General features: G+C 39.6%; 1 protein-coding gene across 4 annotated transcripts in view; it reads left to right on the forward strand.

Moving 5' to 3' along the window:
• The window catches only part of SSBP2 (single stranded DNA binding protein 2), a 134552-nt gene that overhangs the window by 108699 nt on the left and 12570 nt on the right, over positions 1 to 13283 (forward strand). For all 4 annotated transcript variants that reach the window (XM_064405131.1, XM_064405132.1, XM_064405133.1 and 1 more), the window contains 7 exons: positions 2280 to 2328; positions 3252 to 3287; positions 5147 to 5201; positions 6711 to 6781; positions 7498 to 7576; positions 8614 to 8642; positions 11236 to 11334. In XM_064405131.1, the coding sequence (XP_064261201.1) occupies positions 2280 to 2328; positions 3252 to 3287; positions 5147 to 5201; positions 6711 to 6781; positions 7498 to 7576; positions 8614 to 8642; positions 11236 to 11334 (418 nt within the window). The remainder of the gene's footprint in view (positions 1 to 2279; positions 2329 to 3251; positions 3288 to 5146; positions 5202 to 6710; positions 6782 to 7497; positions 7577 to 8613; positions 8643 to 11235; positions 11335 to 13283) is intronic.

Raw genomic sequence — 13283 nt, forward strand, 5'->3', positions numbered from 1 at the left:
CATAAAGCAGCATTTCAGCCCATGCAATCCCAGATGCAGCACTGCTGGGTAATTCCTTGCTGTGCCATCAACAGCACCATCAGATTTCTGTTGGACACAGCTGATGCCCAACCCATGTTCTTCCAGAGAATAACTTCATTTCAGGCTGTAAGTTTTTTACTTGGAACTTGGCATAGCCATTTTTAGGAAGATTTCATGTCTGTGCCAGTTTTTTGGGAAGAAAAAGGCAGATTTCAGGGAGCAGTGTTACATTTCACTGGTGATTTTTAACACCCTGTGTGACCTGCAGTGCTGTCTCAAGCACTAAGAATATCTCAGTCATGCCTCAGATTAAAAAAAAAAGAAAGAAAAGAAAAAGGTGTGATTTTGTCTTTTAACTTCAATTCACAAACTTGAGTCTAGATGTTTCATTTCCTGATGGAATATATTTGTCTCTTGGGAAACTGGAATTTCAGAGTTTTATTTTTTCAAGCCAGGATTGACACTTACAGGACAAACTCTAAAAAATTGCAGCCAAAAAAAAAAAAAAAAGTAGTTGTAGCAACAGAGACTTTGTAAAGTATTTTGGAACTGGTATTTTTATGGTTATGTTTCATGACCTTATTGGTGCTTCCAAAATAAACACTTAGTAAAAGACAAAAGACCTGCTTGCATGGAATTAAATAAAAAACTAATAAAATTGCAGTTTGGGGAGTTTTATATGTGTTTTACAAGCATTTGGCTCCACAAAATCCATGTGGCTTTCCAGCAGAATCTGCTGCAGTGATTTCTAAGTCTATACTGAAAGCTGTCCAATAAATCTGAAAATTCCAGCAGCTTTTTAGATGAAAGGTGAGTTCCCATGTCTCAGTGTAATTTCTGAGTTTCCATATTCCTGTGGCTTAACCCAGTTTTGTCTCTGAGTCAGAGAAATGAGTGCAAGTGTTTGGGGTGAAAACAGACTTCTAAGTGTTGTTACAAATATTCCTGATTTTTCTGAAAGAGGGGATCCAATAAACCAATGAAAAATAAGAGAAAGAACAGCAAGACAAAATAGAAAGTTAATATTTCACTATGTGATCATCAGCAGAGGAGAAATTGCTGAATATTTGACCTGAAGAGCATTTTCTCTATCAGTCTTTCTTTGAATGAAGCAGAAAAGACCATACCAACATTCTTGATTTCCAGCATTCCAGCAATAAAGGCAGTGGAAATAAATATATTTTTGTTGATTTTATTTTTTGAGATTGTTCCTTTATAGTTTCATCAACAATGTAATAAAAAAATAAGATTCAATATTAAATCTCTCAGGCAATATATGCACTTTATGGTTTTTATTTCTGCAAGACTTAGAAAACTTTCAGAACTCATTAATAAAGGGTGATTCTTTCTCAGTGTTTCAGTCTCTCTCCCATGCCTGGCAAGCTGCAGTGGTTAATGTTGCTTTTCTACAGCTAATGAGGCCAAAAGGCCACTGAAAATGTGGAAGTTTTGTCATCTGCTCTGCCTCTCTGTTGTCAGGGCCTTCAAAAAGTGATTCAGTGTAGTTTGTAAACAAGCAGGAGCTCTTGGTACTCCCAGAAATAATTATGGATTTGGGACATTGTGAGCATGGAGATTTTACCTCTGGTGTGTCTCAGTCCCCTCTGCAGTGTTAAGCGATGAAGCCTCGCCCCCAAAATATTTTTCTCAGTTTAGCTGAGGGTGAGAAACTTAAAATAACAGCAAAAGTTGTGAGAAAAACTCTTTGAGGAGCTTCTGGGTGTAATACATGAAAGTTATTATCATGGCTGACTGTTATCATCATGGTCATCATCATCATCTTCCTCATCACCATACAGGGATCACAGCAACATCTTTTGTATGGCTTGTTCTTTTATAAATGAGGTGTTCCCAAAGCATTTATTACCTAATTGCACAAGTTTTGCTAATGAAACCTGACTATACGGCAGAATTCTAGATCCACAGTAAATGAATGTGTCCTCAGCACTTCAGGCATGTGCTTAATCATGTGAGCAAGATTACTGCTTTTATGACTGAACGTTTATTTATTTTATGACTTAAATTTATTTTCTGAGTAGTAAATAAGTTAATCAACTCACCAAATGACTGAATAGCAGTGCAACAACAAAAATTCTGATATTGGATTTTACCTTGGTGTAGTTACAGCTTGTAAACACACTTTAGTTGGAAAAAAACCATTTCCTTCCTCTGGAAACAGGTTATCCAGATTTTTTTGCCCCTGAGCTGGTCAGAGGATGGGGATGGTTCTGTGTCTCATCATTCTTCTTCTGTTTCAGGGGTCCTGGGGGTGGTAGACCTTGGCCAAACCCAACCAATGCCAATTCTGTAAGTAAATACTACAAATATATTTGACATCTCTTGTATTTAGGGAAGTATCTGTAAAATAAAGGTTGTCCTGGGATCCTGCATGAACAGCACTGTCTGCTGTTTCTCCAGAAGGCAGAAAACCTTAATCTTCATTCAGGGATCATATATCAGTGTCCATTTTTGGCACTTGTAGATGAATAAGGTGGGTCTGGCTTGCCCTGCTGAACAGTTCTTCCTGGCTTTTTAATTGTATTAGAGAAGTTCTTCAATTTTCTTTTGCATGTACTCAATTAAAATTGACATTTTTCAGCTGACAGTTAAAGTCTTTTCTGTCTCTGAAATCAATTGGCAGATTCAGTAATAGATTTGTTTGTAACAATGATTTGTTGTCTGTAGAGAAATTTGTGTTTGTCAGTGCAGTTGCTGCTCCCACAACAGCATTGCCCTGTGTTCCTTTGGAGAGAATAACAGCCAAGGCAATAATAGGGAAGAAAACCAGATTAATCACAGGATTTCTCCAGGACACTGTCCTTAAAAATATAAATAAGACATGAAAATAAATACTAGTATCTTTTAAGGTGAAAGATGTGGTAGCTTCTTTTGTTTTGTGGTGAAGATTGTATTCAAAATTGGGTATCTCTGAGAACATACAAATTCAGTTTGTGCTTGGCTGACTCTGAAATGCAAGTATGTGTTGCCTGAGTCCATACGCCTTATAAACTACATTGCCTTAGTAATCTTATACCTTATCATTGTAATAACTTATTATTTTGATAGTCAATATCTTGAAATCACTGAAATTTGGCAGCAGGGGTGTTTCCCCCATGATTTTAGCTGTGACTCTCAATTAGTAACTCTAATTGATTCAGCTCTCACCTGCAGCTGCAGGAGCCCAGTGCAGAGGAACCCAAAATCACTGTTATTTTATGTTGATGTTACAGATACCCTACTCCTCAGCCTCTCCTGGGAACTACGTGGTGAGTGCCTTTGTGTGGGTTTGTTGGACATCACATCACACCCCTGTCTCACCTGGGCAGGGAAGCAGCAGCCCAGATGTTGAGGGCAGCCCCCAGTGCTGGCTGGGGGCTCAACATCTGGCCTGCACCGAGGTTCCCCAGCCCCCTGTGGTGCAGATGTTGTGGGTGCTCATCACCAGAGCCCTGCTCAGCCTGCTCCACATTGCCCTCAGTGCTGCTGCACTGCAGAAAACATTTCCATACCTCACACCATTGTCCACAATAATGGAGGAGAAAAAGCCCCTTGGCTTTCCCAGGAAAACCATGCTGTGTGGGAGTGTGTGAGCTTCTGCAGGGAAAAGGGGTTAATGTGTAGTGCTGGATTTTGTCTCTGTCACTAGACATTAACTTTGTTTATTATGTTAGACTCTTTGTTGTTGTTGTTGCACTCAGGTTATCTGTATGGCTGAGGAGCTCTTCTAAGGCAGTTTGTTTATTCTGTTTTTATCCCATGCACAGGGCTGGTGACACAGGGTGACAAGGGAGAATTGTATAATTAAAAGCAATTTATTTAGACAATTAATTGGGGGGAAAGTTATGATTCCTGCAAGTGTTTGTAACTATGGGCCTCATTTTTTCACAACTTGGTGGCCACAGTCAATATTTGATGTCTCCAAATCAGTTCTTTCGATGCAGAACTTCACAGAGGTCTCTCTGTTTGGAGGAGGTTTTGTGGGTTTGCCAAATTCCATTGGTGAAGATTTTGAAGACATTTTGGGAATATTTGACTTTATAGAGAGCAACTGTTTGGGGATGAGGGATGGGCTGGAGAGCTCCAAAAAGGTTTTTAGTGGAAGGATTTGTCATCTGAAATTATTCGCTTTAAGAACTTAGTAAGATTCATCTATATATAATATAATAATATATGCTGATATAAAAACTTACCTACTAATATATAAGTAATTAACACATAATAACAACATATCTATAATATGTATAAATATAGAAATTATATACCTTTCTATACATTAATGAAATTATACTCTCAGAGTGAAAATAGTTGATACCAAGAAACTGTCTAAGAGAAGAAAAAACACAATGAGAGTAAAGGCAAATTTAAAATAAAATGCACAAGTTAATGAGGACAAGTTATCAGTTAGTTGTTCCTACATCTCTTTATGTGATGGTGAAAAACTTGCAGAGAGAGCCCTTAAAAAATCAAGTGAGCTTAGTACACAGGTATATGAATAAAAAATATATGGAGAGCCTGTGATGCCGAGGGAGTCCTATGGGTTTGGATAAAATGTGGATACAAATCAATGGATAACAGTTTATATATAAAAGTATATGGACAGATATCCTGTAAGACAGATACATTACAATCACAGACAGTGATTGTAATCACTGCCACTGAAAAGATATCCCTGTCCAAAACAGAATATGTGCTGTTTTAAATGATAACAAAAGAGATGAAGTATGGAAATAATAATTACTCCTGGCAGTCTGTGTATGTTTTAATACAGAAAGTCAACATTTATTGACTTTAATTGATGTAGGCATTTTTGCCAAAGTGGTAGTTTTTCATGTTACCTGAAGGGGTTCAACAAACAGCGGAAGCAAGATGTTATGTTTCTGTTCTTAGTAAAATAGGGTGATTAGGGTGATTTGAATAAATTCCTGCAGAAATCTTAAAGAACACTAAAACTCTTGTTTAACAGCCAGAGCATTTTATGTGTCTTAGTCTTGATCAGAGTTGTGACATGGAAATCACCAAAATTTTAAACAATAAATGTTCTTTGATGTGGCTTTTTTTGTGTGTCTGTTTTAGGTTTTTTCTAACCTTTTAATTCATGCTAACTGACAATTTTTACTCTCCCCAGGGTCCTCCAGGAGGTGGAGGGCCACCAGGAACACCCATCATGCCTAGTCCTGCAGGTACTGAAATATACTTGGAAATAACAAAATTATAAGGGATTTTAGGGAGAACACACTATATATATATATATATTTAAATAAAGAGTCAGATAGCCAAATTACTGGCTCTTCATTTTCTGTATCAAGTTTTTTTCAATACTTGCTAATCAGCAGAGGAGGGTAAGGAAGTTTCCTAACATGCCATAAAAACTTGCTGCACCCATATACTACTTCATTACATACAATTCTAGGGATTAAAATATATAAAAATCAAAACCAAAACAAATAAAACCCCACCAAAAAACGAACAAACAGGGCATACTAAGGTAAAGGTATATTGAAGTGCTCTTTCCCAAAGCATGAAAACACTTGGAAATTGTCTGTCTGTGAGTTTTGCCAAGGTATTTACTGATCTCTGAGACCAGCAGCTCAAAGATTCCACAGCCCTGTGTGTTCTGACATGAGCCAGGACAGCAGACAGGTTTTCACCCAGAGCTTGGGGACAGCCAGGGATGTGTGGGGACAGCACAAGTTTCTGGTGGACAAAGAACTTTTTGCCTGCATCACTGAATATTACAAATAACTTGGTTGATTTTACTTCAGGCTAAATGCTTTTCTGTTCCCCCTTTTTCTCAGACAGCATATTTGAATGTTCTAGTGATACATAGTACTGTGTATCTAGTGGATTTATTAGCTCAGATTAATGCTTAAGAAATCATCTTGGAAATATTGATTAGTGGACAAAATCCTTGATTTATCTTCCTTTTGTACACAGGATATCATTAGGCGTGGAATGGGCTTGTGGTGGCTGCAGAGTGTTGAGATCTTTTTATTCTCTCTGCAATTACTGATTTTCCAGAATTGTCAATATATCTTTTTTTTTTAATCACACTATCCCCTTAGGGATGTATACAGACATTTGTCAGGTCGTTGTCCTTTCAGTTTTTGTCATTTTGGGGTTTTCCTGCAAGCATTGCACCAGGCTGTACCATGAAGATAGATCAGCTAAAGCCTCCCTCAGGAGGGAAGGATCTTTGCAGTCCACTGAAGACTTGGATATATTCAAAATCATATGGACTTGACAGGGATGAGAGTAAAAAATTGAAACTCCCAGTCTGTGTAAGGAGAAGCTTTTTATCTTTTATTACAGACAGAAAACAAATTATTGATAGGAAAAAAACTCCTGTTCTATGGATAACATTGAAGATGAGTGAAGAAATTTAGAACTCCAGGAAACAGGGTTTTAGGAATTTAATAGTCACAGATTCTTGGTGATTTATAAACCTTTTAACAGTCATGCATAAAGCTAGAGCCCAGAAGCAGTCACTTGGGGATCATGGCAATTATTTCTTTTCATAGCCCTGTTGTGTGGCAGCAGTGGATAGAAAGAGAATAAAATCTGCCATTATATTGCCACTGTGTATGGGATTGAGGAACAGTAATAATACTAACAAAACGACAGGAAATGTATGAGGTGAGTAATTTTATTGAAAAGTGTATTTTAGCACTTAAAGTAATCTCTTATTACAGATTCAACCAACTCTGGAGACAACATGTACACTTTAATGAACGCTGTGCCACCTGGGCCCAACAGACCTAATGTAAATATGAATTTTCTTACATCTCTGAGTAGTGCAGCCTTTTGTTAATCCAAACACTGTGTTTCTACCAGCTATCATTATTGCTAAGCTTTCCTTTTTTATGGGTGGCTCTTCAGTTATGGGCTTCTGGGAAAAAAAAAAAACTGCCAGTAGAACTTAAAAATAAATATATTTAGATATGCTAAGCCATTATGCAGTAAATTGCAGATTTTTTGGCTATAATGGTAGTATCTTTTAAATGTGCGAAGAGCTAAAGTTAAGGTTAATTATGTAATTGGATAGACACTGCTCAAGTTGTGAAGGTGATTAGGATAGGTTGGGTGGGGTTTGAAAGCTGTTAATTAATCACTGATGGATTTAAGGGAGTTATAAAAGTTTCCTGTTACTTCACTGGGGATAGGGCTGAGTTGCCAGCAGCAGTCTGAAAAGTCATACAAAAACAGCACTGAAGTAAATAATAACTGATTGCTGTGTTGCATTCCAGCCTGCAGAGGTGACAGTCTCCAAAAACCATTAAATTGACCCCAAAAAATGCTGGTTTTCAGTCTTCACGAGACACCTTCTCTTAAAGGTCTGAGTGGGACTTGGGAGTCTCTTCTCATTCAGAGCTGAGGATTTGTCCTTACTGTTTCCCCCCTTCTCCTGAGGAATATTTTCTGTTTGTTAGGTTGTGTGGTAAATAGCTGTGCAGTTTTTGATGCCTGCTCCTTTTGCAGTTCCCACTGGGGCCGGGCTCAGACGGACCCATGAGCGGGCTGGGTGGAATGGACTCACACCACATGAACGGATCGTTAGGTAACAGCATAGTTTGTGAAAATGTGTGGAGAAAGGTCTATATACATCAGTGAGATGAAGGGAATGATTTGAAGAGGCTGTGGCAATGCAAAAAAAATCATAGAAGCTCATTGAGCTTTGTTGTGAGCAATAACAATTCAGCATAGGCCTCTCTCTCCTAAAGAGAAATACTTTTTTCTTTTGTAAACATGTCCCTCAAATGTTAGCTTACTTTATAGCTTACTTTAGCAGCCTTTCTTTACCTATTACAATCCTGAAATGGTTTACCTACTAATGATGCACATTGCATTCAAGTCAATGAAATCTGTGTGAGAGGCAGCCACACCTTTCTCTATCACTTTCCACAGGCTGAGAATTTTTTCTCCTATGCTAAAATGAAAAATTAAATTGAAAGTTCTGGGAGGATTTTACATGTACCCATAGTTTATCCTTTTGGGCCGTGACAAAATAACTCCTGATAACGTCTATGTACCTGACATTTTTGGAGAGAGAAATTATATTTCTTCTGAGGCCTAGTTTGCCTGGCTGTATGAAGGAGCTGTTTCAGTCTTCTCCCACAGCTCCATTTCAGATGGTTTTGCTGTGATCTCTTCTACTTTTATACTCAGTACTCTCCCAGATTTTGTCTTTCCTGAAAATGTCTTTGGCTGCTAAGAAACCTTTTCTTCATTCATCCATCCTAAAATTGCATTTCCCTTATTCTCTGCTTTACCTGAGGTGAGAGCTACAGTGTGTGGAAAAAACCCTCAGTTTTCAGTGGTCTTGCACTCAATATATTTAATTTTATTTGCTTTCCATTACTCTGTTCATCAGGATCATCTGTTTTCTTCTAAGAGATACTCAGTACATGTAGTGCAGTAGCAGTTGATGAAGCCTCAGACTGATTGAGTGGATTATTCCATACCAACTGTAAACTTTTACTAAGTTGGTTATTTTTTAAAATTATGATTTTTGCACTATGTATTTTCTATGAAAAAAAAAGTATTGGATTAGCTTCAGCTCAAAATTAACTGAGCATTTGTGTATTTCAATTTCAGGCTCAGGAGACATGGACAGTATTTCCAAAGTGAGTATCTAATCAGGGATCTGGAATTTTTAGAGTGTTTCACTCTAAACTCAATTCCTTTTTGTCTGTTATGAATCTTTTTGCTATGCACCTTTATTATATCTATATTATATATAATTAGCTCCAGTTCACAATCTGATTGATCATGTTGTAATCTTTGGTGCTCTTCAAGTAAATTAAACCAGTTCTAATAATCAATCCTAGTCAAATGTAAATTTGGGAGAATTTCTTAGGGTGTTGCAGGATTGGGTTTGTCACCTCTCTAAGGTAATGTTAATATCTTAATGCTCAGGATAAATTTCCAAAATACTAGATTAAGAAGTCATTTCAGAAGAAGCACTGTTTTGATACCATAACATACAATAGCTGGAAAAGGATGTGAGTGTCATCTGCAGGGATTTTGCATCTACAAAAATAATACTTGAATGTGTCACTTTTGTAAAAATAAACCTCTATGGATGTGGTCACCATTACCTTAGGAATTAATGAGCTGATGTGGTAAAGGGGCATAAATGTGTTCCTAAATGTTATAACATGGCCAGACTCTGCATGACGTAAAGTGATGGAACGGGAAGACCACATTGCCTCAGCTGTGCAGGGAGGGATTCAATAAAACCCTCCTGTGAGATGACCAGCATACAGCATATTTTTAATCAAAGTCTATATTTTTTCTTCACTGTCTTACTGAAAACTGCAGCATTTTTAAAGGGAAAAGTTCAAAACATTTCTGTTTTTAAAGCCGGTATTCCACTTGTAGCTGGCCAGTATGTGCTGGTACAGGTATCAGCAGCTCTGAACACTTGGGTCCTAAACAATTTACCTGAAAATCTCATAATATGTTAACCTGCATGAACAAGTCATGGAAATAATGCTTGATCTATGTGATTTTGAAATACTTAAAAGAAAAATGCTGTTAATTTTGCCTGTAAAACAGCTGTCCAAAGAAAATGGATCCAGTCCTGGCAGAATTAGTACAGCTCACAGAATTCATAGCTTTCTAGAGAAGATTTTGGCTAAATTGGCTGAATGGCAGAACATGAAGTATTTTATGAAGTAAGTTCAGACGAGGGCAGTAAGTGAACTGAAATTATGCATGTTAAATAAACATTACCAACCTGCATTTATTGCAATGGCCATGGAATCTGTGCAGGCACCAGGGGCACCCTTGGTTTTGAAAATCCCAGTTGGTGCTATAGTGCTGGACCCCAAGCAGCCACAGAAGCAGCCTGGGGGAGTCACTGAAATGGGATTTTTCCAGGAATTTGGCCCTTTGAGGCTGGCGTGCTGCAGCAATGGCAGAATGCCAAAGCTTAGTTCTACACAGAGCAACACAAAATAGGGGGAAATCCCCCAGAAACAAGCAAAAGTGCAGGAGCATCATATAAAATACGTGTTGCAAGGTCTGTATATTGCTGGAAGCTGAGGGCAGTGGGAGCGCTGGGGTTGTGCAGCCTGACTCCTGTGTCACACAGGCTCTGGGCTCCCTGGATGTCTGTGTGCTGGCTTCACTGGAGAGCAGACTTAATTAGCTGGTGTCAGTAACCTCGTTAGGCTTCGGTTGCTGTCCAGTGCCTCAGGATCACAGTTGTGGAAGTAGTGAATGAGTCTGAGGAAAGCAAAAGGGCTAAAGCAGGGATTTTGACCCAACACTCTGAGCTGCATTTCAGGTGCTGGTAAAGAATTTCTGCTTGCAGGTCATGTATGTAATTAGTTTGGTATTTATATTCAAATTGCAATACATTTTTCTGAATTCAAACCAAAAAAGCCAAGGAAAGAACTGTTGGATGAATGATTTCATTACGAGGTCCATGGTTTCACTCTCCCTTTCCCTCAATACTCTTTTTCCATGGTGACACTTCTGAGTGGGAGTTGTAGCAGTGATGGGAAGGGGATTGCCCATGGTCCAGGCATGGCAGGGTGCTGCAAAGCAGCTTTGTGAGAGCACCTGACTGATGGCAGTGTGTGCAATACCATGTGTGAGCTGTTGGTGCACAATAATTTCTGTAGCGGTTGCCTTGTTTCACCCATCCTGCTTCTGCAGTTGCAGAGGTCACTGTGCACCTCTGTACGGAAAAGAGTAACGATTAATTTGTGGAAGGCTTTAGATTGTTACTATTTCAGTGAATTGTGGCCGTGATGAGCAGCCCTCAGGCACAGGCCTGTGCAGAGCTGATCCATCCTGCCTTTAAGCACATCTTTTGTCTGTCTTTAAGTTCATACCCATAACTCACATATGTCCGGGCTCACAGATGTGGCTGCATTCCCCCACATGATTTAATGTGGCGACAGAACTTCCTCACATCCCTGCTGCAGCCTTTTATAGCTTTTCTTGACTTCAGCAGAAGCAGGTGCTGGCTACAGCCTGAAAATGAGGCGCAGGTAAATAATCCTTGCTTCAGGGAAGAGACCATTGCTTAACAGACTAAAATTAGTGACTGAATCATGCAGAACCCTGCTGGGGCTGATTTCTCATCCTTGAGAGGCTCAGTGCACCTGAGTGCACCAAGTTCTGTGTGGAGCATGCCCTGGGCTCACCTGGAAATGAACTGAAACCTGCAGCACTGAATCTGTATTTTGCATTATTTTTTAACAGAACTCTCCCAGTAATATGAGCATGAGCAACCAGCCTGGCACTCCCAGGGATGACAGTGAGATGGGTGGAAACTTCCTAAACCCTTTTCAGAGTGAGAGTGTAAGTATTTCATTACCCAGGCTGTTGGATTGCAAAGGTGAACCTACATCTGTGGCCTTTTGTTTAGAAAAAAAAACTTTACAAGTTTTGTAGTGTGCTTGTAGTGCAGCACTGTGCCTTGCATGGTTTTTTTTCTGAAAGTACAGTATTGATTTCAATAAAAAATGCTGTGCAAAAGAGAGCTGAAACTGGAATAGGTGGGAGGCATGGATTTATTGCAGAAACTCTCTGAGCCACGAGGTCAATGAAAAAATAGGATTTACACTGAAGTATGTGATGAGAGCACCAGTACATTCAATGTTGCAGTGTGCTGTTGCACCCATTAAAGTAAGAGGTTCCACTAGTGTTCATTGTGGGGAAAGCTATGCTTATTTTTTGTTTAAATATGGAATGCTCAAAGCAGCAAAATATGGTGTAAACATTTCACAGAGCAAGACTGTGGTATTGTCATACTCATGTGCCCGAGGCTGGGTTTCTAAATCCACATCTGGGTCCCTAAATAGGAGTGTAACCTCATTACCTCATTACTGTACCTCATTACTGTGACCTGCTGCTCAGTAAACAGCTTCTGTTGGGTCTCAGCATAGTTGAGTTCCAGGGAAAATTCCCTGGGAATCCGATTTTGAGGGGTTTTGGGAGGTTTTCTTTTCCAGCTAGTGAAAAGGAAGAATTTCTGCCAGTTAGCTGTTGGTGGGCACACATTCAGGTTGTGTGGAGTGTTGAAGAAAACTGTCATACACAACCTAAAAAGAGCAATGTTTAATATCTGCCAACATGGCAGTGAGCACAGAGGCTCCATGAAACGTGGTCCCTGTTCCTGGCAGCCCTTGGCTCCCAGTCTGGCACGCTCTGCTGTGCTGAGGGCAGCCAGGGGCACTGAAACAGGGCCGTGGGAACAAGAGGGCATCAGTGGTGCTCTGCAGAAAATCAGTGATCTCAGACACTCCCTGGGTTCTGGGTGTTTCTGTGCTGCCTGGAAGAGCCGGGGACTCGGATTTCTCAAGGCTTGTTGAGATGTGTGTCTGCAAGGCAGGAGTGGCACATGCCAGAGCTGTCCCTTTCTGCTCCCAGGGATGCAGCCTCTGTAACACGGGCTGCTCTCTCATCCTGCTCTGCTTTCTGATCCATGCTTTGCCACCTGGCTGCTCAGAATAGGTGTTATCATGGAGTCCTTTCTCAGGGAGATTTGTTGTTCAGTTCACCAGGAGTTTTGGTTAGGGGTGAGTAAGAATCCAGGGCTTAAAAACAAGTTGAGAATCCTAAACAACTTGAGAGCATTCCTCTCCCCAAATGATTCCCCAGATACCTTGGCTCAGATGCAGGAATTTACTCGAGCAGGTGCTTTGCTTTAAGCCTCAGAGCTGGTAGTCAGACCTGTGTAATTTACATGACAGGGAAGACCCATCTGAAATACTGTTTCTATATGCTTGGACACTTGGAAAAGGCCAGCTTGGAACTCAAGACTTGGCAGGATATGTAGAGCACATGTGGTTTTGCACATGCAAATTTATATTTTCTTTTTCTTCTGTCATTATTCAAAATGCTGATCCTCTTGCATTTTAACATTTTCCTCTACTTAGAGGATGTTAGACCAAATTAAGTGTTTTTTCAGTCCACAGTTTTCAATTTAAAAGCAAATTAGGTGTATAGTTGTGCATTTCTTCTAGGTACTGTGGTGTCCCATTGATTATTGTAATGGAGCACTGCTAACCTGAGGGTAGCTGTAGCTTGGGTAAAGGCTGCAGTTCAGTTTGTGTCACTACAATCGTGTGATGTGGTGATTCCATTTTTAGGTCACATAAAGGAGAATGACCACTGGTCCCTGATTCAGCTTGCCCCCTAAAATTGCTAACAAAAAACAATTCAGACCAAAAGCCTAACTGAATCACAGTCATACATAGCTTTGTTCCTTTTTTCCCCTGAAGTAATCAAAACCTCCCCACAATCTT

The sequence above is a fragment of the Passer domesticus genome, chromosome Z (genome assembly GCF_036417665.1).
Source record: "Passer domesticus isolate bPasDom1 chromosome Z, bPasDom1.hap1, whole genome shotgun sequence".
Taxonomy (NCBI): Eukaryota; Metazoa; Chordata; class Aves; order Passeriformes; family Passeridae; genus Passer; species Passer domesticus.